Consider the following 24,246-nt stretch of genomic DNA (forward strand, 5'->3'; position numbering starts at 1 on the left):
TATCCCTCTATATAAATGTGTTTGGCTGAAGACAGATTCATGATCAAGTAAAATTGTTAGTAATATTGTGAATAACATAATTTATTATATTAAGAAAGACATTCTTTGAAAATAACATTGAAGGGCCAGGGATCTGCCCAAAATATATAATTCATACTTACTAAATAGTTAGCCAAACTGTCTTTTATTAGGAAATAATGACTGCAAATGACTGTACTAATATAAATGCTTTTATTAATGGATTATAGCCCTTTTGGCTATGGCTTCTCTAAATTTGCTTATCTATTAATAGACTGCACAGTATGTTTGTATATCAGTCTTTTTCCTAGCTCCCATAGCAAAAAATAGAAACACCATATGACTATTTTACTGAAGATAGGTAACATGTTTTTCTCAAGGCTGCCATGAATGTGTAGAATGTGGATCTCTCCTGGATTCTATTGAGGGTATGATGGTTAGGTATTTAGCAAAAAAGTAGAAGAAATTTATCCTAGGAATCCATACCACCATGTGAATGAATCAAGCTCTAAAATGGAGCAGAAAAAGAGAAAGGACTAGCAAGGTTTCAGGAAGACTGTGTTTCTAAATTTATGACCTGGCAAAACAAACTGCCTCAATTAAATAACCAGTTTTTTTCTGATTATTGTATTTCTGATTTAGTGTATAAAATGATAATAAAATGGTCTAAACTGAATCTATTTTTTATAGGAGCTTTATGAACATATGAATAGTTCCTTGGGAGGAATTTCATTAGAAGGATCCCAAGTATATCTTGGTAAGTAACTTTTTACCAGTTAGAAGACAAGCCTTTATTTTTTTGTGGGCATACTAAGTTGCATGTAAAACTTCATAATCACAATTATCTCTGTGTTCTAGTTCTTGAGCATTTGATGCTGCTGCTCCCTTAAATACCTTCTTAACCAGTGTTTATATTGAGAAGGGTTAACATAACATACCTGTAATGATATTTGCAACTACCATTGTAGTAGGCAAGTTTTTGCTTTTCAGAATAGTAAATGAAAGTTTTTTCTTTCCTATGTTAAGGTTAACCAGGTTTATTCCCTGTCGTAACAGAGAGGGAGAGCAAGAGAGTGATCTGCTCAGCTCTTTTCTAAGATTCTTCAAGTTGGGGGGTTTTGTTCAATTTATACTATCCTGACCCAGAATATCCACTGGTGTCCAAGGTACTGAGTAGGCACTCACTATCCTTCTCATGATTTTTTTAAGTTATAATCACAAAGTGACTTTTGTTCAGTCAGCCCTCTTTTAACATGAAGTAGCCATTCTGTGCTAGTTCACTTTTACAATCCTGTGTGTGATGTAAGCTAGTTTCAGAATTCCTCTTCTGAGAGCATATTTTTCTCTAAATTATTTGCTCTTGACCTGCGACAGATGATCTGAGAAGGCTATGATTCAGAAATAATAGCATATGGAGGTAGTGACCAAAACCATGTATTTAAGTGATTGCTAAACTTGTGTAATTTGTAAGATGTTTATAGAATGGGGAGATGTTAGAGCAGAACTGTCTATAGCAGTAGCTACTAGCCACATATATGACTCTTTAAATTTAGTTTAGAATTATTAAGTCAATTTGTCAGTCACACTTTCCACATTTCAAGTGCTGAATTAGCTGCATGGGCTACTGTAGGGAGTAATGCAGATGTTTTATTGGGCAGAATTTTTTAATGCTTGACTATTAACAGTGATTTGATAAGTTATAAGTATATGTGTACGTAATCACCTGTTACATAAATACTTGAATATTTGCATATTGCTGCTTTCTTTTTTACTTTCCTTTTGGGTTAGGGGAAGGACTTCAACAAAAACAGTAGAATGTGATCACAGATGAGCAGCTTTTTTCTTAACGTTATAGGTCTGTCTCCTCGAGATCTTGTGCTTCATTTTCGACACAAGGTATGATACCTTATTTAATTTACCATGTATTAAAATGGGACACTGTTTTCATTGTGTTTTAACTAGGCAATATTTTTTTGTAAATGATACACAAAAACTGGACATATTTAATGTATGCAATTTGATGAGTTTTCATACATTAGTGAAACCAACACCACAATCAAGGTAATGAACATATCCATTACCTCCAAGTTTATTCCTGCTTCTTTGATTTTTTTTTCTTTTTTGTAGTAAGAACACTTTACATGAGACTGTCTTCTTAAAAATTTTCTAAGTGTACAATACTGAAGTGCTAACTATATGCACATTGCTCTACAGCATATCTCTAGAATTTATTCATCTTGCATAACTGAAACTTTACAGCTGTCAAGCAACAACTTCCATTTCCCATTCCCCCCAGCTCCTGGCAACTTTCATCCTATTGTCTGTTTCTATGATTTGACTCTTTTAGCTACCTTATACAAGTGGAATCATACTGCTTTCCTTCTGTGATGGCTTAATTCACTTATCTGTGCTCATTCATATTGTTACCTATGGTGGGATTTCCCTTTTTTAAGGCTGAATAATATTCCATTGTATATATATATGTATATGTGTGTGTATATATGCATACACACCAGATTTTCTTCATTTATCTGTTGATGAACATTTAGTTGTCTGCATTCCTTGGTTATTTTGACTAATGCTTCTGTGAACATAAAGAGTGCAAATATTTCTTCAAGATCTTGGTTTCAATTCTATTGGATATATAGCCAGAAGTAAGATTATTGGATAATATGGGACTTCTACTTTTAACTTTTTGAGGAACCTCCATACCGTTTTCCACTGTAGCTGCACTATTTTCATTCCAATTTAAGAATACAGCAGAATGAGGGCTCCAATTTCTCCACATCATTGCCAGCAGTTGTTATCTTTTCTTTTCCTGGTAATAGCCATCCCAACAAGCGTAAGGTGATACCTCATTGTGGTTTTGATATGCATTTCCCTCATGATGAGTGATGTTGAGAACCTTTACCTATGCCTTTGGCTTTTTACAGAGCTTTTCTTTGGTGAAATGCCTATTTAAGTTCTTTTCCCCATTTTCAATTGGGTTATTTGTTTTTCTGCTACTGAGTTGTAGCTTATTATATATTTTGGACATTGAAACTTCATCAATCTCATCAAAGATTGCTTTGCAAATATTTTCTCCTGTTCCTTAGTTGCCTTTTTCATTCTGTTGATTTTTCCTTTGCTGTGAAGAAGCTTTTAGTTTGACACAATTCCACTCATCTATCTTTGCTTTTGTTGCCTATGTTTTTGTTGTCATACTCAATAAATGGCTGCCAAGGCCAGTGCTATGAAGTTCTTCCCCTGTGTTTTCCTCTAGAGTTCTACAGTTTCAGATCTTACATTTAGGTCTTTAATCCACTTTGAGTTGATTTATGTGTGAGGTGTAAGATAAGGGTCTGATTTCATTCTTTCACCTTTTTTTTGAATATCATTAATATACAATCTTATGTTGATTTCAAGTGTACATCACAGTGGTTCAACAGTCCTCATGACCAGCTTATATTTTGATTGCAAATTCTTATATTCCATTTATCCCCCACAACTGCCCCAACCCCTCCCCCTTTAACTGGACAAACTTCATGTGCTACATGGTCAAGTGCAGGATTGTTGCATAACTGTGTTTGGTTCCTTTGAAAAGTTGAAAGTGTTGGTAGTGATTATATGATAGAAATTTCTCAAAGTATATAAATACTGTCTGCACAGGATAGGATACTTTTTCCCATATTTGTAATTTCAGCTATCGTGAAATTAGAGTAGAAATAAATGTGTTCTAGATATTTTATATGTTGCATTGAGGTTGGAACACTTTTCCAGTAAAATACCTGCACTTGTGCCTTCTGATCTTTATTATTAAAGCATATATGTTGACTAGGATATACACACATTGATCATTCATTTAACAAGCATTATCTGCTCTATCAATGCCCTGGACATCCAAAAATAAATGAATAGTCCTGCCCTTTAAGAAACTTGCAGATTTTAAGCAAAAATGGCACTATTCTTAACAAAACACACAATTTGTTAGAGATTTAAGAGGTTCTTTTTAGGGGACACATAATTTCTCAGTGTAAGTTCATAATTCTCTATGTATTTTTTTAAAGCCCTTTATTTAGTATTGATTAAAAATATATATGGTTATGTTTGAGAGGGGGAAAAGGCAAATGAATATTAGGGTTGAGTTTCCTATTTTAATACAATATTTTTCTTTTTCTTCAGGTCTTAATCCTGTTTAAACTAATTCTTCTTGAAAAAAAGGTGAGATCTGAAGAGACGGAATATTTAACATTACTGACATTTCTTAAATACTATATAAAATTAATGATGAAGTATAAATTAAGACCATTTTGCCTATCAGATGTGGTGAGCTGTAACACATATTCTTGTCTACTACCATAGAATAAATAAATTCATGCAGTCTTTCTGGAAACAGTTTGATAGTTTATTCAATTAGCGGAATGATTGTTGTTTTTTAATTTAAATATCGTTAACACACCATATATTAGTTTCAGATGTATGGCATAATGATTAGACATCACAAAGTAAAAATCATGATAAATCTAGTTACCATCTGTCCCCATACAGAGTTTATTTACAGTATTACTGACTATATTCCCTATGCTATACTTTGCATCCCCATGATTTACTTATAACTGGAAGTTTGTACCTTTTAATCTTTAATCCCCTTCACCTCTTTTGCCCATCCCCTGACCCCAGGATAGTTTTGACTACAGGTAACCAATTTAAACTGACTTAAATTGTTTGACTGAATGATTGAACGGTATAATTAAGTACCTAGTTTTTTTCTCATCTCTTTGCTCTGGAATCCTTGGTGCTAACTTTATCTTAAACCTGGTATCCTTTATAGAGAGTGATAACTGCCAACAATAATTGAGCTAAACGCCTCCTCAGTTATAACTTGTGGCAGAAATAATACCTCTTCCCAAACCTTTTAATAAGAATTCCTCCTTTTAATTTTTTTGGGCCTATGAGGCCATGTGCCTGTTCTGAACCAATATTGTTGCTAAAGAAATGCCTATACTGATTGGCTTAAGCTTGGATTCCAGACTACTGTCTAGTACAAAGGGAAGGGATTGCCATGATTTTAGGCCAAATATTTTGATCAGAGATTAAGCTAAGGATCTGCAAATTAGGCCCCAGGGCCAAATCTGGCCCACCACCTATTTTTGTAAATAAAGTTTTATTGGAATACAGAGGTGGAATGGATTTTGGAGAGTCAGCCATTCATAATGTCCAAAATGTTTCATTACCTTAAAAATACTTCTTATTTTGGCCCAGTTATTCTTCCCTTAGAACTAATATGAGTTGGACACAAAGCTCTAAGAGATTCTACCACAGAATCATTTTTAATAATGAATTATCAGTGAATAACTTAGTAATGGTTTATCTTGTATATAATTCCAGTCAGAAAAAAGATTCTGAGGGTTTTTTTAATTGTCATAAAGATGTTTCATGGAATGTTAAGTGAAAAATGTTGGTCCAACTGTTTTTATAAATAACATATATTCATTGAAAAGAGACTGGAAGAAAAGACATTAACAGTTGACAAGAATACAGCTTATATTTTTAAGAAGGAAATACTTTTTCATATTCTAGTTTTCTGCAGTGGATGTGTATTCCTTCTTCATACAGAAAAAAGTAAATTAAAAAAATGAATCCAATAGATTAGTATCTTTCAACCTTTTAAAAAAGTTTTTAATTGTTGTAAAATACATATAGCATATAATTTACCATCTTAATCATATCTAACTATATAGTTGAGTGGTATTAAGTACATTCACATTGTGCTTTTATGACCATCCATCCACAAAACTCTTTTTTTGGTGCAAAACTAAAACTCTCTATCCATTAAATAATAACTCCCCATTCTCTTCTCCCCCCAGCCTCTGGCACCCGCTGTTCTACTTCCCATCTCTATGAATTTGACTACTCTAGGTTTCTCATGTAAGTGGAATCATGCCATATTTGACTTTTTGTGACTGGCATATTCCACTTAGCATGATGTCCTCAAGATTCATCCATGTACAACATGTGTGAGAATTTTCTTCCTTTTTAATGCTGATTAATATTCCATTGACGTATTACCCATTTGTTGATCCCTTTATCCATCAATGGCTTACTTCTACCATTTTGGCTCTCATGAATAATGCTACTGTGAACATGAGTTTACATATATCTCTTCAAGAACCTGCTTTCACTTCTTTTGGGCATATACCCAGAATTGGGATTGCTGGATCATGTGATAATTCTGTTTTTAATTTTTTAAGGTACAAGCATATGTTTTCCATAGCAGCTGCACCATTTTGCATTCCTACCAATAGCTCACAAGGGCTACAGTTTCTCCATGTCCTCGCCAACTCTTGTTATTTTCTGGCTTTTTGATGGTACCGCCCTAATAGTTGTAAAGTGGTATCTCCTGGTCTTGATTAACATTTCCCTAATTATTAGTAATGTTGAGCACCTTTTCTTGTGCTTGTTGGCTGTTTGTATATCTTCCTAGGAGAAATGTCTGTTCAAGTCCTGTCACAATAGTTGTAGCATCCATTGGTAATTTTTACCTGAATCTTGGTGGGTGTTGGTTGATCTCTAATTCTACCATTAATTCTGCACTTATTAGCTGTTAATCTTCTGTAAAGAAAAGTTTTCGCCCTAACTCTTACCCTCCCCACCACCACATTTTTTTAGTATCACTGGACTCATGGATTTTCTAATTTTGATTGAATCCATTTCAGGTTCTCTTTTATATTTCTCCAGTAAACAAATTGGTGGGCTCACTGATGACTGTCTTGTCCCTTTTTCCAGGTAAGAAAATAGCAATATCTACTTTTTCTTTTAACTTGTACTGGAATTTTCAATGATAAAAGTTTCAAAGATAAACTCATTAAGATTAACATTTCTATTTTAATATGACATTTTCCTTTAGGCAGTATAGGTTTCTTTTTCTCTGAGATTTTCTTTTTTTTAATATCTGTGCAAGCATAGCTTATTAAAATTTTTATAGGAGAGTTCCATTACTTAGAACAGAATATACAACTTTTATTTTCTTCCACCTTATTATAAGCCAAACTGTTCTCCAATGTTGTATGTTTTAGGCATGATTGAGCATGGTCTCAGTGACTCTTCTCAGTACAGACCCCGAAAGAGTATGTCTGAAGATGCTGGACTTGAAGAAAGCAATCCCCCTGTAGATGATTTTGTTTCTGTGTCTGCTCCTGACATTTCAAATACTGACTTGGGAATGGTCAAGAAAATCATGACAGGAAACCATGGAGAAGATTCTGCCATCAAGACTGAAGAACCTTTGTTCCAAGTAGAAGATGAGAGCAGCAAAGGACAGGAATCCAATGATACCAATCAATATTTGAAACCTCCTTCTCGCCCATCTCCAGAGTCTTCAGAAAGTGACTGGGAGACCTTGGATCCTAGTATCTTAGAGGACCCCACATTGAAAGAAAGAGAACAGGTGGGGTCAGAACAGACAGACTCATTACTGAAGGAATCTGTGCCCTCAGACAGTCCTCCGATTACAGTACAACCTCAAGCTAACACAGGCCAGGTGGTCCTGATACCAGGGCTGATTTCCGGCTTGGAAGAGGACCAGTATGGCATGCCCCTGGCCATCTTCACAAAGGTAAAGTTTAATATCTTTTATTGAGGCCCTTAAAGAATCTGATAAACTCCCCTTAGAATTTAACTTTTAGTGTTGAACACATTTTTGGTATGAAAAAAACACTCAAAATGTATTTGTAATTTTTTTAAATAACTTAAACACAACATAATAAATCAAATTGAATCTTTAACTCAGGATCTTAACATCCTAGGATATCATTTCTTTATGTCATTGCCATTAATACATTTAGATTCTAGTAGCTACATTATTTGGATTCTCTAATTTTTCATCTTACTCAGGAAAAACTATTTTATTGCCATTTGTGAATTATTTTTCAAAATGGAATAGAAGAGAAATTCCATTTCATCCCCTCATCAGCAAGCGTTTATGGCCTTGCTGTGTGCCTGGGCATCATACTGTGTTCTGAATGCCTGCACCTGTGATTTCGCAGTCTGCCATGAAAAGCGAATACATCTTTACTGTAACTAGAACAAAGTTTTATGTTTTTCTCTATATACCATCCTTCATGCATGAAGTAAAACTTTTTGTGGAAAAGAAAGTAGGAGGATAGTGTTGACTTGAACATGTACTTCTTCCTGTGCTGTACTCTGCCATACATTCTTCCTGGTGTATCCAGCTGTACAAGAAGCCCTTGCCCCAGTAATAAGTACTTACTGAGCAGGTAACAGAGAATGCTGTCTGTGTTCATTCTGTGGCCTGTTGGGGGATTCTGAAGCTATCTTAATTGGTTTAATGATTGAACTATTGCACAGTTTCTTAAAACTGAGATTTAGGAACCTGGGGAGAAAACTCAGGGCTCTCAATCTGCTGGGTTAGTCAGTAGCCCTAAATTATGGTTTCTGTGAACTCACGTGTGGTAGTCGACTGCATATACTTTTTGGAGCCCTTACTTTGCTGCTTGACCCACCCACCCTTAAATTTGTATGTTTGTGAAGATAATCAAGAGGGATATTAACTGTGGAGGGATTTTGTTTTTTGTCTTTGAGGTTGCTGAGTTAAAGTAGTGTAAACATGTATTTTGTGTGCTCTTAATAAACAATGTTTGGCAGAATATTTTATTTGTGTGCCTTATACCAGTGCTGAATATATGATGGGCTTTCCATCCATCATTATGGTAAATAAAGCATTTTTCTTTTTGGTTTTATTTTATTATGTACTGATTAAAATCTTATTTCTTACAGTTTTAAATGCAAATGTCAAATCTTTCATGTTAGTAACTTTGGAATGTGAAGTATTCTTAAAAGTGAACTGTCTTTAGGCTTTTTTTTCTCTTGAAGGTCTTAAAATGCTTGTACAGAAGGAATTGGGTTAGCAAAACATCTTGAAAAGTAGTTTCAAAAAGCTGGAAAGAAGCTTACATGAGTGGAGACATTGCTGAAGTAGGGTAGGGAGCTTTGAAGAGAATAATAAGCTAAATGATCCCTGGTTCAGTAAGCATGTGGAGACAGATTTCTGTCTAAGAAAGCATTTTGTCTGGAAGAGATTCCCCAGCTCTCCAGCTCTCTAGTCTTCTCTCTGGTACGTAGAATTGCCTGAGGATGATGCCCTTCATGTCTGTCTTAGAGATGAGGATTACTATATAAATGCTGTAGACACCAGATTCTAAAATATGCTTAAACCTTTCCTGAGAACTTTGTAGGAAGTGTAGGAAAGAAGCTGGGGTGCTGAGGGAGAGGAGATGGGTCTGGAGGCAGCTTTCAGGTACAAAACCCATAAGGTATGGGGACGGGAGTGAAGGAACCGGAGGAGAAGGACAATTAGAAAATGTACGTATTCTCCACTGAACATGTATTTCCACTTTATTACCGAAAAAAGGAGAATGAGGGAAATGGGAAAAAAGGTAGAGAGGAAGTTGGGGTAGCTGTTGTGTTCAAATGTGAAAAGACAATCCTGAGGGCTTTTCTTCCATTTTTCCCCGATCTTAAATCTTTCTACCTTATCACTGAAAGAGTTCTGGTATGGACCGCACACTGGGGCAGAGCAGCTAGAGCAGGACCGGCCAGCAAAGCTTACAGCCCTGGGAGTTAGGGCTCCGGCCTGTTTGAATCTCACAAGTCAGCTTCCCCCCTCCTCTTTTCCAGTTGTAAGGTAACTTTTATTATTTAGTGAAATGAGTTGAGTATGATCATAAATGGAACTCTGGTGAATATAAAGTAATCACTGTAGAGATTGAGCATCTTTTCATAATCTTGTTAGCCATCTGGATATCCCTTGGTGTTCTATTTGTTCAAAGCTCTTGAATTGTCTCCCTTGTCACTGATTTGTGGGTATATGTTCTAGATACCATTTCTGTTTATTAGTTTTTTTTAACCTTACAGTTAGTACTTTGTGGGTCTCAAAAAATTCTCCTCTCCTCAAGGTCATGGAAACAATCTCCTATATTATCTTTTAAAGCTTTATAATTTTGACCTTCACATTTTGGTTTTTATTTACCTGGACTTAATTTTTGTGTATGGTTGAGGAAAGTAGTCTGTTTCTGGACTCATTTTGTTGTTCTTCTATTGGTGTATTTGCCTATCCGTGGGGAGTGCTACACTGAGTGAATTACCATGGATATCATGTCCAGCAGAGAAAAGGCTTCCCCTCCTATTATTCTTCAAGACTGTCTTAGCCATTTGCATTTTCACATCACTTTTAGAATCAACATAAGTTCTCACTCACACAGGTTGAGATTTTGATAAGGATTACCTTTAAACTCAAGATAAATTTGGTTAAATATTCAAAAGGTTCCAAAGCTTCTCTGTATAATAAAAAGTCTCCCACTCATTCCATCCCCTGCTGCTCAGTTGCCCTCTCTGGTGGCAACCAACATTATCAATGCCTTCTGTTCCTTCTGGGGGTATTTTATGCATAAACAAATGCATAAATATTTCCCCCCTCCCTTTTTACACAAATCGGAGCAGACTGTACCCATCTTCATGCCCCTTGTTCGTGTTTACTAAATATTTCTTGGAGGTGAACTTCATCCCTGTTTATCACTGTAGGGTGTTCCACTGTATGAACAGTTACTAAGTTTCCCATTCATGATTGGTTAGGATTCTAGTCTTCCACTGTAATAAATAATGCTGGAATAAATAGCTTTTTTTTTTTTAATCTCACACATGAGCAGGTCTATCTGTAGAATAAATTACAGGAAGTAGAATGCAGGGTCGAAGAGTATATGTATATGTATATATAAATATATATACACACACACAATTTTTTAGAGAATATATTTTTTGATAATTTTAAAAAGCTTTGAACTGTTGACATTTTCAAACAATTTCTAGTTTCTGTGCAGTTACAGACCTAGCCAAGAATTCTGTGCTGTTACAGACCTAGCCAAGAATACACTTTTCTTCTCCAACAGAATTAATTATGAAATGTAATACTATGTGCAGTTCTTACTACTGTTTTGCAATATAAATCTTCTGTGGTGATTGATAGTTCTGTTGTCTGGCAACAAAGGAGGTGCTGTTGCTATTTACAGCACTTCTGTGACTAAGAAGGATTCTCAATTGCAGTTGAAGTGGGTATTTGGGGATCCACATTGAGTGTGAAAGAGCATTCAGTATTGTAATTATTTATGTTTAAAACAGGTAGTTAAAACTCAATCACTTTGGCTGAGTGATTCTGAGTGAGGGCAGGGGTCCTTTCAGCCTTTAGTCACAGAAGGATGGTTTGAGAAGCCCTATGCTGAGTGTCTCTAACGCATAGCCATGGATTTATTTTTGCAGCTTCTTTGGGCAGTTTATCAAGCAGAGGAAGACATTGTCTAGAGTAAGAATAAAATCAAGTTATTAGACCCACATTCCAGCTTTTGGAAGTTTTCTGTCCCATATTAGGTATTTAATAACTACCTGTCAGTACAAAGTACATCCTAGATACACTGAAGAAAATGAACTAGCAAAAGGGATAGCTCCTGCCTTCAGAGGAATTCATCTCATGGTGTAAATAAGACTATCATCCAGATAAGTTCAGTTTTTCTGTTTCGGTTTTTTTATAAGTAAAAATAAATAAAACTGTCATAGAACTTGAGATTGAAAGCAAGTTCATGTGTTCCACAAGTCTGCCATCCTGGCCTCACACACAAATTGTGCCACTTGTTGAAAATCTGTCTTGATTTAGAATCTCTCAGCAGAATCCCGCTTCCTCCCTCAATGCGTCATTCCAGTGTTAGTACTTTATTCTCAGGAAAAGGCTGCATTTTGTGCACTGAACTGTGGTTTGGAAATTCAGCTGTAATATTCAGGACAATGGTATTTCCAAATAAAATGCAAATGGAAATTAATTAAATACACAGCTACTTCCAGTTTCATTTTGCTTTACACATTTAGTAGCAAATATCTTGAAATATTTTTGCATGATTTTTAACAAGAGGACAATACAACAAATGCTATGCAGTGCTTTGATATTCTTATAATTGTACTTGGTGTACTGTTATGTATATATGTGCAGATGCATGTGTTTTAAATTTTTACTAGAAGAACTAACAGCTTTCTATTAAACAATATAGAAATACTAAGTATTAAGCCCAACAATGGGCCTAATGCTTCATTTCCTAAATGAAAAAGTCCAGTTCATTAGTTACTGTGGAGGGTTTTAAGTTGAACTGAAAATAAATCAAGTAAGACAATCTTCATGTTAGACATCTTTGCCAGGATCTGACCATTTATTTATAAAGGTTGGTGATTAACGGTACTTATTGCAGTCAGGACCTGAGATTTCCCTGGAATATTATTGTAGTGAGTCAAAACTCAGCTGCATTAGAGATGAGTGGGTGTAGTGGAAGTTGGGAAGTTTCTTTTCCTCCTATCAGCTCTCTAGTCTTGAAGAGAGAGGTAGCTGTTCTCTTACTTTTCTAATACTCTTTATTCCTCTAATTCGTATTCCTCTAATACTCCTTTAATTCATAGGGATATCTGTGTTTGCCTTACATGGCGTTGCAGCAGCATCATCTTCTCTCTGATGTCACTGTTCGGGGATTCGTTGCTGGAGCTACTAACATCCTTTTTCGACAACAGAAACACCTCAGTGATGCCATTGTGGAAGTAAGTTTATGTATGAGTACTTGTCCTTGACACTGCTGGTCTCTGTTTTCTTTATTTAAATGGAATTATAAGGGCATAATTGTCAAAAATAAGAATAAAACCAAGTTGTTAGACCTATATTCCAATATTTTGAAGTCTTCTCTCCCATACTAAGTGCTTACAGCCACCTGTTAGCATGACACATCCCAGATGCAGTGAAGAACATGGACTAGCAAAAGGGATAACATTATTAGTGTTAATAATAACACTAATAATGATGACAATTGCCTCCTGTGCCAGGCATTATGATGCCTTACATATATTAACTTATTCTCATAACAGCTGGTGAGATACGTATTATTACCACACCTCCAAAAGCTAAGGAACAGAGAGATCAAACAGTTAAATGGATGAACCAGGATCACAACCCAGGCAACCTGATTCTACTACCACGTCATAATAAAAATTATTTATTGTTTAAATAAATACTTCTAGCCTGTTTAATATGCACTTGATATCAAGAGGAAGAAGCTAGAGATATATATTTGACACCTTAGCAGGATATAAGATATAAGCAGGATATAAACACTTATATGTAGGTGTTCAGTTTCACAATTGAAGTAATTAAAAAGAAAATTCAGCCACCCAAAGGTTTTTTAAGGTTCTAACAGAAAGTACCGAATGTGCTTCCTGGGGAAATGTTTATAGTATAATAAGTGAAAAATGTGGGATTCAAAGCTATATTTATTCCAATTTTGAGGAAGAAAAGTACGTACATAACTTCCAAGGCAGGAGAATACAGATGGGGAGGAGAGTTGCTTCAACATTATTGGTTACATTCTAGTTCTAAAGTTGGTTGGCAAGATCATGAGTTTTATTATTATACTTCAAAGCTAGCCTATAAGTTACAAATATTTCTCTGTATATCAAATATTATATAGTAATATTCCAAAGTATCTGCACTCACAAGTTTTTAGGAATTAACCCTAATTTTATTCATTTGTGGTTGTGTGATAAAGGTGATTTTTATTATACATCTTTATTTCCCCAAATACTTATAATCAACATCAATTGCTTTTATAATTCAAAGTTACATATTTATGTGTGTATTTTCTGAAAACTAAAACTAAGCATTTTTTAAATAGAGAAAGAAACTTCAGTGTAAAAATCTGTCTTTTTCACTTTTTGAGAATGCTGTTGTTCACATTTTTTATTTCCAGCTCCAACTTCCCAGTAGTTACTCTTTAAAGTATGGCGTGGGATATCTGCGTGAATGCCCAGACTCTGACTTGTACCTGGGTGCCCTCTAGGTAGAAGAAGCTCTGATCCAGATCCATGATCCAGACCTCAGGAAGCTGCTGAATCCAACCACTGCAGACCTGAGGTTTGCAGATTACCTGGTGAGGCACGTGACTGAGAACCGGGATGATGTCTTCTTGGATGGCACAGGCTGGGAAGGAGGTGACGAATGGATCCGAGCCCAGTTTGCAGTCTACATCCACGCGCTCCTGGCTGCCACACTACAGCTAGGTAAGGACCATACGGCCACTTTTGCATTTTGTTACATTTATGATATTTTGAAATGCATAAGAAATATATTTTCATTTTAGAAAAATTACCTGTTACTCCTTCATACAGAGATCACTACTCTTATTTGAGACCTTTTTCTATGCATATACTTCAGATTTTAGTTTGTGGTATTCATATATTTCCTTTTACAAAAATGGATCCCATCATACGTGGTTTTTTAAACTTTGTTTTTCTTTATAATACAAACAAATATATATCAAGACAGTAAATGCAGATCTTTGTCACTTTTACATGGCTGCTTAGTATTAAAACATATTGAAGTGTTTAGTAGTGTTTAGGGGCTAAACACTGATGTACATACATAAAGGGAGAAAACAGAAATGTAAAAAATAGAAGTCACTGGAAATCACTTTCTGAGTGATTAGCCCTCAGACTTATTCCCCATTCTAAGAACTATTACTCCTGTTCAGTAATTAAAATGGACCAAGTAAACGTAAAATCACTCCTCTATTAATACTATCTAACTCCCTGTAGGAAAAAATGTATGAAAAGAGAACATGAGGTTCTGTGATGAACTTTCCCACAATGGACAGCTACCCCCTGGATATTTTAGCAAATATTCAATTTTTTGATTGCTTGTTCTTGTTAAAAGAGCTTTTGTTTTTCATTTTTTTTAATTACCTCTACCACGTTTTTGAGGTTTTTTTTTTTTTTTGAGAGGGCATCTCTCATATTTATTGATCAAATGGTTATTAACAACAATAAAATTCTGTATAGGGGACTCAATGCACAATCATTAATCAACCCCAAGCCTAATTCTCAACAGTCTCCAATCTTCTGAAGCATAACGAGTAAGTTCTTACATGGTGAACAAATTCTTACATAGTGAATAAGTTCTTACATGGTAAACAGTGCAAGGGCAGTCATCACAGAAACTTTTGGTTTTGATCACGCATTATGAACTATAAACAATCAGGTCAAATATGAATATTCATTTGATTTTTATACTTGATTTATATGTGAATCCCACATTTCTCCCTTATTATTATTATTATTATTTTTTAAATAAAATGCTGAAGTGGTAGGTAGATGCAAGATAAAGGTAGAAAACATAGTTTAGTACTGTAAGAGGGCAAATGTAGACGATCAGGTGTGTGCCTATAGACTTAAGTATTAATCCAAGCTACACAAGGGCAACAAAACATCCACGGATGCAGAAGATTTCTCTCAAAACAGGGAGGGTGAGGTTCTAAGCCTCACCTCTGTTGATCCCCAATTTCTCACCTGATGGCCCCCCTGCGACTGTGCCTGTCTTAGGTTGTTCCTCCCTTGAGGAATCTTACCCGTCTCTGGCTAACCAGTCATCTTCCAGGGCCATACAGGGAAATGTAAAGTTGGTAAGTGAGAGAGAAGCAATATTGTTTGAAAAGGTTAGCTTTTTACTTCTTTGCAGATTTATGCCCTGTGGCTTCTATGCCCAGCATTTGTTTTGAGGTATTGTTTACCACTTTGAAGAATTATGATACTCGGTAATTTCGATATGAGGCACAAATTCTACTTAAGGGTTGTAATTAGGAAGGACGAAGAAAAGCTATAGAAGTAGCAGACGGAAGAAAACATGGGAAGATTGATTATTTCTTTGACATATCTTCTTGTAGAGTAACATAAGCATGTATTGGTTTTAAACTACTAATTAAATTGCATACACACATTAACATAATAGGAATACAGCTACATAACAAAAGCAGACCTACAATTACCAGCCATCTCCAGTGAAACCAAAAAAACCAGTTAGGCACCCTAGGCATTTGTGAAAACTTATCAATGATATGATGGATATTATCTAACTGAATTTGAATAGTTTGAGAAAAATCAGACAAATTAAAACAACACATTCCTGGGAACTGTTCACATCCCATATGTTCTTTTAACAGTAGATAATCTATAGTCGCAAGATTTTGGAGCGCTGCAACTTGCACTTCTCCTAATTCTTGGTTGAGTTCCAACAGTATAGATCCACTCAAATTTGTTGTTTTACTGTATGCACAGGCCAGCTTAGATATCTCCTTCTTCCTTCCAATGGCAAGTCCAGGAACCGGTGGGATGAATGCAGCTACAACTGCAACAGCGCCAGGATCTTTGTTGAAGTTTTTTGATGATCATCTTCTGGAATGACTCTTCCAGAGAATGTTGATGTTGGAAGTTCTTCTTCATATCGTATCTTAATTCGTTTTCTGGGTAGCCCAATTAGGCTTTGATCCTCTGTATAAACACAAACAAACCCTTTGCCCACACTTTGATATGCCCTTTATACCATTGTGAAGAACCTATTGGAAATCACCACACAGGAACTGCTTTTTTTTTTTTTAAGAGAAAGGAATATTATCAGAAAAATGTATTTCCATAGCTGATCATCTGACACCCTTTAAATGATCAAAATTAAGGATATTTAAAGCATGCATTAATCATTGATTTACAGTTAGTTTTATCCTATCAGGGAGTAATCCCCATTTTCTTTCTTTTTTTTTTTTTTGTTATCATTAATCTACAATTACATTAAGAATATTATGTTTACTAGGCTCTCCCCTATACCAGGTCCCCCCAACAAACCCCTTTACAGTCACTGTCCATCAGCACAGCAAAATGTAGTAGAATCACTACTTGTCTTCTCTGTGTTCTACAGCCCTCCCCTTTCTCCCACCCCCCCATTATACGTGCTAATCATAATACCCCTTTCTTCTTCTTCCCCCCCCTTAACCCTCCCTACCCACCCATCCTCCCCAGTCCCTTTCCCTTTGGTACCTGTTAGTCCATTCTTGGGTTCTGTGATTCTGCTGCTGTTTTGTTCCTTCAGTTTTTCCTTTGTTCTTATACTCCACAGATGAGTGAAATCATTTGGTATTTCTCTTTCTCCACTTGGCTTATTTCACTGAGCATAATACCCTCTAGCTCCATCCATGTTTTTGTAAATGGTAGGATTTGTTTTCTTCTTATGGCTGAGTAATAGTCCATTGTGTATATGTACCACATCTTCTTTATCCATTCATCTACTGATGGACACTTAGGTTGATTCCAATTCTTGGCTATTGTAAGTAGTGCTGTGATAAACATAGGGTTGCATCTGTCTTTTTCAAACTTGAGTGCTGCATTCTTAGGGTAAATTCCTAGGAGTGGAATTCCTGGGTCAAATGGTAAGTCTATTTTGAGGAACCTCCATACTGCTTTCCACAATGGTTGAACTAATTTACATTCCCACCAGCAGTGTAGGAGGGTTCCCCTTTCTCCACAACCTTGCCAACATTTGTTGTTGTTTGTCTTTTGGATGGTAGCCATCCTTACTGGTGTGAGGTGATACCTCATTGTGATTTTAATTTGCATTTCTCTGATAATTAGCGATGTGGAGCATCTTTTCATGTGTCTGTTGGCCATCTGTATTTCTTTTTTGGAGAACCGTCTGTTCAGTTCCTTTGCCCATTTTTTAATTGGGTTATTTGTTTTTTGTTTGTTGAGGCGTGTGAGCTCTTTATATATTCTGGACGTCAAGCCTTTATCGGATCTGTCATTTTCAAATATATTCTCCCATACTGTAGGGTTCCTTTTTGTTCTATTGATGGTGTCTTTTGCTGTACAGAAGCTTTTCAGCTTAATATAGTCCCACTTGTTCATTTTTGCTGTTGTTTTCCTTGCCCGGGGAGATATGTTCAAGAAGAGGTCACTCATGTTTGTCTAAGAGGTTTTTGCCTATGTTTTCTTCCAAGAGTTTAATGGTTTCATGACTTACATTCAGGTCTTTGATCCATTTTGAGTTTACTTTTGTATATGGGGTTAGACAATGGTCCAGTTTCATTCTCCTACATGTAGCTGTCCAGTTTTGCCAGCACCATCTGTTGAAGAGACTGTCATTTCGCCATTGTATGTCCATGGCTCCTTTATCAAATATTAATTGACCATATATGTTTGGGTTAATGTCTGGAGTCTCTATTCTGTTCCACTGGTCTGTGGCTCTGTTCTTGTGCCAGTACCAAATTGTCTTGATTACTATGGCTTTATAGTAGAGCTTGAAGTTGGGGAGTGATATCCCCCCTACTTTATTCTTCTTTCTCAGGATTGCTTTGGCTATTTGGAGTCTTTGGTGTTTCCATATGAATTTTAGAACTATTTGTTCCAGTTCATTGAAGAATGCTGTTGGTGTTTTGGTAGGGATTGCATTGAATCTGTAGATTGCTTTAGGCAGGGTGGCCATTTTGACAATATTAATTCTTCCTACCCAAGAGCATGGAATGAATTTCCATTTGTTAGTGTCCTCTTTAATTTCTCTTAAGAGTGTCTTGTAGTTTTCAGGGTATAGGTCTTTCACTTCCTTCGTTAGGTTTATTCCTAGGTGTTTTCTTCTTTTTGATGCAATTGTGAATGGAGTTGTTTTCCTGATTTCTCTTTCTATTGGTTCATTGTTAGTGTATAGGAAAGCCACAGATTTCTGTGTGTTAATTTTGTATCCTGCAACTTTGCTGTATTCCAATATCAGCTCTAGTAGTTTTGGAGTGGAGTCTTTGGGGTTTTTTATATACAGTATCATGTCATCTGCAAATAGTGACAGTTTAACTTCTTCTTTACCAATATAGATTCCTTGTATTTCTTTGTTTTGTCTGATTGCCGTGGCTAGGACCTCCAGTACTATGTTAAATAACAGTGGGGAGAGTGGGCATCCCTGTCTTGTTCCCGATCTCAGAGGAAAAGCTTTCAGCTTCTCGCTGTTCAGTATAATGTTGGCTGTGGGTTTATCATATATGGCCTTTATTATGTTGAGGTACTTGCCCTCTATACCCATTTTGCTGAGAGTTTTTATCATGAATGGTTGTTGAATTCTGTTAAATGCTTTTTCAGCATCTATGGAGATGATCATGTGGTTTTTGTCTTTCTTTTTGTTGATGTGGTGGATGATGTTGATGGACTTTCGAATGTTGTACCATCCTTGCATCCCTGGGATGAATCCCACTTGGTCATGGTATATGATCCTTTTGATATATTTTTGAATTCAGTTTGCTAATATTTTATTGAGTATTTTTGCATCTGCATTCATCAGGGATATTGGTCTCTAATTTTCTTTTTTGGTGTGGTCTTTGCCTGGTTTTGGTATTAGGGTGATGTTGGCTTCATAGAATGAGTTTGGGAGTATTCCCTCCTCTTCTATTTTTTGGAAAACTTTAAGGAGAATGGGTATTATGTCTTCCCTGTGTGTCTGATAAAATTCTGAGGTAAATCTGTCTGGCCCGGGGGTTTTGTTCTTGGGTAGTTTTTTGATTACTCTTTCAATTTCTTTGCTCATAATTGGTTTGTTTAACTTTTGTGTTTCTTCCTTGGTCAGTCTTGGAAGGTTGTATTTTTCTAGGAAGTTGTCCATTTCTTCTAGATTTTCCAACTTGTTGGCATATAGGTTTTCATAGTAGTCTTTAATAATTCTTTGTATTTCTGTGGAGTCTGTCGTGATTTTTCCGTTCTCATTTCTGATTCTGTTGATGTGTGTTGATTCTCTTTTTCTCTTAATAAGTTTGGCTAGAGGCTTATCTATTTTGTTTATTTTCTCAAAGAACCAGCTCTTGGTTTCATTGATTTTTGCTATTGTTTTATTCTTCTCAATTTTGTTTATTTCTTCTCTGATCTTTATTATGTCCCTCATTCTGCTGACTTTAGGCCTCATTTGTTCTTCTTTTTCCAGTTTCGATAATTGTGATGTTCGACTATTCATTTGGGATTGTTCTTCCTTCTTCAAGTGTGCCTGGATCGCTATATACTTTCCTCTTAAGACTGCTTTCGCAGCATCCCACAGAAGTTGGGGCTTTGTGTTGTTGTTGTCATTTGTTTCCATATATTCCTTAATCTCTATTTTAATTTATTCGTTGATCCATTGATTATTTAGGAGCATGTTGTTAAGCCTCCATGTGTTTGTGAGCCTTTTTGTTTTCTTTGTAGAATTTATTTCTAGTTTTATACCTTTGTGGTCTGAAAAGTTGGTTGGTAGAATTTCAATATTTTGGAATTTACTGAGGCTCTTTTTGTGGGCTAGTATGTGGTCTATTCTGGAGAATGTTCCATGTGCACTTGAGAAGAATGTATATCCTGTTGCTTTTGGATGTAGAGTTCTGTAGATGTCTATTAGGTCCATCTGTTCTACTGTGTTGTTCAGTGCCTCCGTGTCCTTACTTATTTTCTGCCCGGTGGATCTATCCTTTGGGGTGAGTGGTGTGTTGAAGTCTCCTAGAATGAATGCATTGCAGTCTATTTCCCCCTTTAGTTCTGTTGGTATTTGTTTCACATATGCTGGTGCTCCTGTGTTGGGTGCATATATATTTAGAATGGTTATATCCTCTTGTTGGACTGAGCCCTTTATCATTATGTAGTGTCCTTCTTTATCTCTTGTTACTTTCTTTGTTTTGAAGTCTATTTTGTCTGATACTAGTACTGCAACCTCTGCTTTCTTCTCTCTGTTGTTTGCCTGAAATATGTTTTTCCATCCCTTGACTTTTAGTCTGTGCATGTCTTTGGGTTTGAGGTGAGTTTCTTGTAAGCAGCATATAGATGGGTCTTACTTTTTTATCCATTCTATTACTCTGTGTCTTTTGATTGGTGCATTCAGTCCATTTACATTTAGAGTGACTATTGAAAGATATGTACTTATTACCATTGCAGGCTTTAGATTCATGGTTACCAAAGGTTCAAGGTTAGCTTCTTTAGTATCTTACTGCCTAACTTAGCTCACTTATTGAGCTGTTATATACACTGTCTGGAGATTCTTTTCTTCTCTCTCTTCTTATTCCTCCTCCTTCATTCTTCATATGTTGGGTGTTTTGTTCTGTGCTCTTTTTAGGAGTGCTCCCATCTAGAGCAGTCCCTGTAAGATGCCCTGTAGAGGTGGTTTGTGGGAGGCAAATTCCCTCAACTTTTGCTTGTCTGGGAATTGTTTAATCCCTCCATCATATTTAAATGATAGTCATGCTGGATACAGTATCCTTGGTTCAAAGCCCTTCTGTTTCATTGCATTAAATATATCATGCCTTTCTCTTCTGGCCTGTAAGGTTTCTGTCGAGAAGTCTGATGATAGCCTGATGGGTTTTCCTTTATAGGTGACCTTTTTCTCTCTAGCTGCCTTTGAAACTCTTTCCTTGTCCTTGATCTTTGCCATGAGGTTTTTTTTTTTTTTAACTGTGAAGTACACATAACCCAGATTTGCCATCTTAACCATGTGTAAGTGTGGAGTTCCATAGTGACATGAAGTTCACTCACACTGTTGTGGCAGTGAAGTTTTTTACTCAACTCCACCACTACCAACTCCCAGATTAGTTCTTTACATAGTATATATGGAGTTTTAAACCAGACTTTAGGTGTGTTCTTCAGTTGTAAAGGAAATCTGTGGAGGAAGTCCTTATTTGTTAATGGGATATTTTTTAATGTCTGCCGCTTGTACAAATGTAGCAGCATCTGAGAAACCAAAATCAAAGCCCCTAACCCAGAATCATTCAGTAAGAAATAATCCTCAGTAACAAAACCCCAGTTACTAATAATAGTAGCTTTTTTTTTTCAACATTTACTATATACAGGGATCTGTTTTGAGCACTTTGCATCTACTAACTCATACTCAAAATAACCCTGGAGATAGATACCTTGTCATCTTCATTTTAGAGGAAAAATGAGAGACAGAAAGGTTAAATTGCTTACTCATCCATTTAGTGTGAGCTGGGATTTAAACCCGAGGAATCTGGCTCAGGCCCACGCTGCTAAAGGAAGTTCAGCACAGTGAACTGAATGAATTGTTTGAGGAGTATATGCTTATGAGAACTTCCTTATGCTGCATATGGAACCATGTATATTCTTCTCCTTTACCAGCAAAAGAAGTCATACTTTATCTTCAAAGCAAGCAATTTGAAATTAATATAGGATGGAAGAGCTACATTTAATCAGTTCTCCAAACTTTTTCTGTTATTCTAAGTAGAAGAAATGCTCTGCACTGAAGTTTCCCATGATATTGATAAAGCTGAAATGTTTTAAACATTAAATATGAAAATCTCCTTTTTATTTTGAGTATTTTGACTGAGAAATGCATGGAAACTCAAGAGTTGAACATCACCAAATTAGAAGACAAATTCCCAAAACAAGAGAAAAAGTTGGTTAAAGGATCCAATTTATGCATTCATTCTAATCTTTTCTTGTAGAAAAATGGCATTTATGACAAGTTAGCAACCCTCATTTGCCTACTCCATTTGTATATATCAGTACATTTACTCATTGTCCAGACTATAGTTTTTGCTAATCATATGCCTTCTAACCTTGGTAAGGAATATGTGGAAATATTTTGGAGTTGTAAGTGACCTGAGAACATATCTGGCTCAATATTCTTATTTTCTGGTTAGGAAAATGAAGTTCAAAGTGATTAAGTGACTTGTCAAAGGCCACATAGCTTCTTAACAGGATTTCTGAAACTAGACCAAGGGGGGCAAGGACAGTGAAGCCATTCCTTTACCCTTTTTGGTTGTTAATCTTCACATGTCTGATTGGCTGCAGTCCAGCTCAACTTTCAAATATTTACTTGACAGATAATGAAAAGATATTATCGGACTATGGGACAACCTTTGTTACAGCATGGAAGAATACTCACAACTACCGGGTCTGGAACAGCAACAAGCATCCAGCACTTGCAGAAATAAATCCAAAGTAAGCACATCCTTTGAAGATTGATAGATAACACACAAAATGGTTGCTTTACAGAGTGTGCCCAGTATAAAGAAAATCATCTTAACTTTCATGATATTGTGCATATCTTCAAGAATCTCCTTAAGTAGATTATGAAAAAGGCTCCCAAATGCAGAGAAGCAGCTGAAAACTGCTTCCCTGTTCTTTTCTGAGACAGAAATCTCCGGGCACTCTTGGAAGCACTGACATTTCTCCCGGCTCTCGGTGTATTCAGACAGGAGGCCCCGCCACACAGTGACGCTCAGTATGTGATAGCTCTTCTCTCCCATTGCTGGGATCTGTACTTCAGCAGAAAAGGTCAAACAAGATAGAAGCCTTACAGGAAATACCGCGAGGCAAAACTGAGAGATTATTGTAAACCATCAAGTGTGAAAAACCAAAGTTGATATGTGAACTCCTAGGTACCCAGTCAGTACTGGTTTCCACATCAGATACTAAAATTTCACAAAATTTAATACCTGTCTTTGTATGGAATATGGACTGGACAAAGACTTTATCCCACATAGGCATAAAAGACATTTAAACTTGCTATGGAATGGTGCCACTATGAAATAATACCATCTTTGTGTGAATGGAACAGAGTTGAGTCGAAAGAGACTCACTGATATAATGAAGACATCCTGGGAACTTATCTTGTAAATTAAGAATTAAAATGATGTGTATTTTTATAATACAAACATACACTGAATGTTTGTTTTCATTTGTATTTTAAACTTATACTTCCTGAGAATCAGACAAAAATCAACTTTGGACTGACTACTATATTATTTGGGAACTAGGGTTAACTTAATTAAAGTGGGGATGTGATTTAAGTGGTGCAAAAAAGGATACTCCCCCTCCCACAACATGCAAAGTCCAGGCATTTATGGCATAGTAACTTGGGGAAGCATCTGCCAGGAAAAGGTACTGTAGCAGAGCTTTGGAAAACATGCATATTAAACTTCATATTATCTATCAAGAGAAACGAGCCCTGATTTGGGTGAACTGAATCATCATACTGAGCTATAGTAGAAACCCACATAGACATTCGAATGTGGTAAAAACAGAATTAAAAAGCAAAACATTTTAATAGTATTAAATCAAAGAGCTAAGAGCTCACAGTATTCTCCCTCGCTAACCATGAGGTCTGTATTCTGAAGAGGGATGAGGAGAAACAGAGGTGTGTTTGGGTTGCCTGATGGCTCTCACTGGAGGTTTGGGGGGCCATCTGTCCTCCCCCAGGGCTCTGCACTGCTGACCCACTCAGACCCTTAGCCAGTCGCCGTGTCTGCTGTGGTGCCTTTCACTTGAACCAGCTCCACAGATTTTAATGCGGCTTCATAAGAGGCTCAGGTGGAACAGGCTTTAAAG

At 36.2% G+C, this 24,246-nt stretch overlaps 1 protein-coding gene across 3 annotated transcripts in view; it reads left to right on the top strand.

Moving 5' to 3' along the window:
• Positions 1-24,246, top strand: part of AVL9 (AVL9 cell migration associated) — a 69,740-nt gene that overhangs the window by 37,107 nt on the left and 8,387 nt on the right. For 2 of the 3 annotated variants that reach the window (XR_005027156.2, XM_036897362.2), the window contains exons 6-13: positions 709-775; positions 1,874-1,914; positions 4,180-4,218; positions 6,714-6,783; positions 7,074-7,612; positions 12,508-12,642; positions 13,932-14,151; positions 22,740-22,857. Coding sequence is in view for 2 of the 3 variants with exons in the window: in XM_036897362.2 (XP_036753257.2) it covers positions 709-775; positions 1,874-1,914; positions 4,180-4,218; positions 6,714-6,783; positions 7,074-7,612; positions 12,508-12,642; positions 13,932-14,151; positions 22,740-22,857 (1,229 nt within the window). In the remaining variant the exon portion in view is untranslated. The remainder of the gene's footprint in view (positions 1-708; positions 776-1,873; positions 1,915-4,179; positions 4,219-6,713; positions 6,784-7,073; positions 7,613-12,507; positions 12,643-13,931; positions 14,152-22,739; positions 22,858-24,246) is intronic. The other variant, XM_036897363.2, reaches the window with a different exon arrangement.

Source organism: Manis pentadactyla, chromosome 7 (assembly GCF_030020395.1).
Source record: "Manis pentadactyla isolate mManPen7 chromosome 7, mManPen7.hap1, whole genome shotgun sequence".
Taxonomy (NCBI): domain Eukaryota; kingdom Metazoa; phylum Chordata; class Mammalia; order Pholidota; family Manidae; genus Manis; species Manis pentadactyla.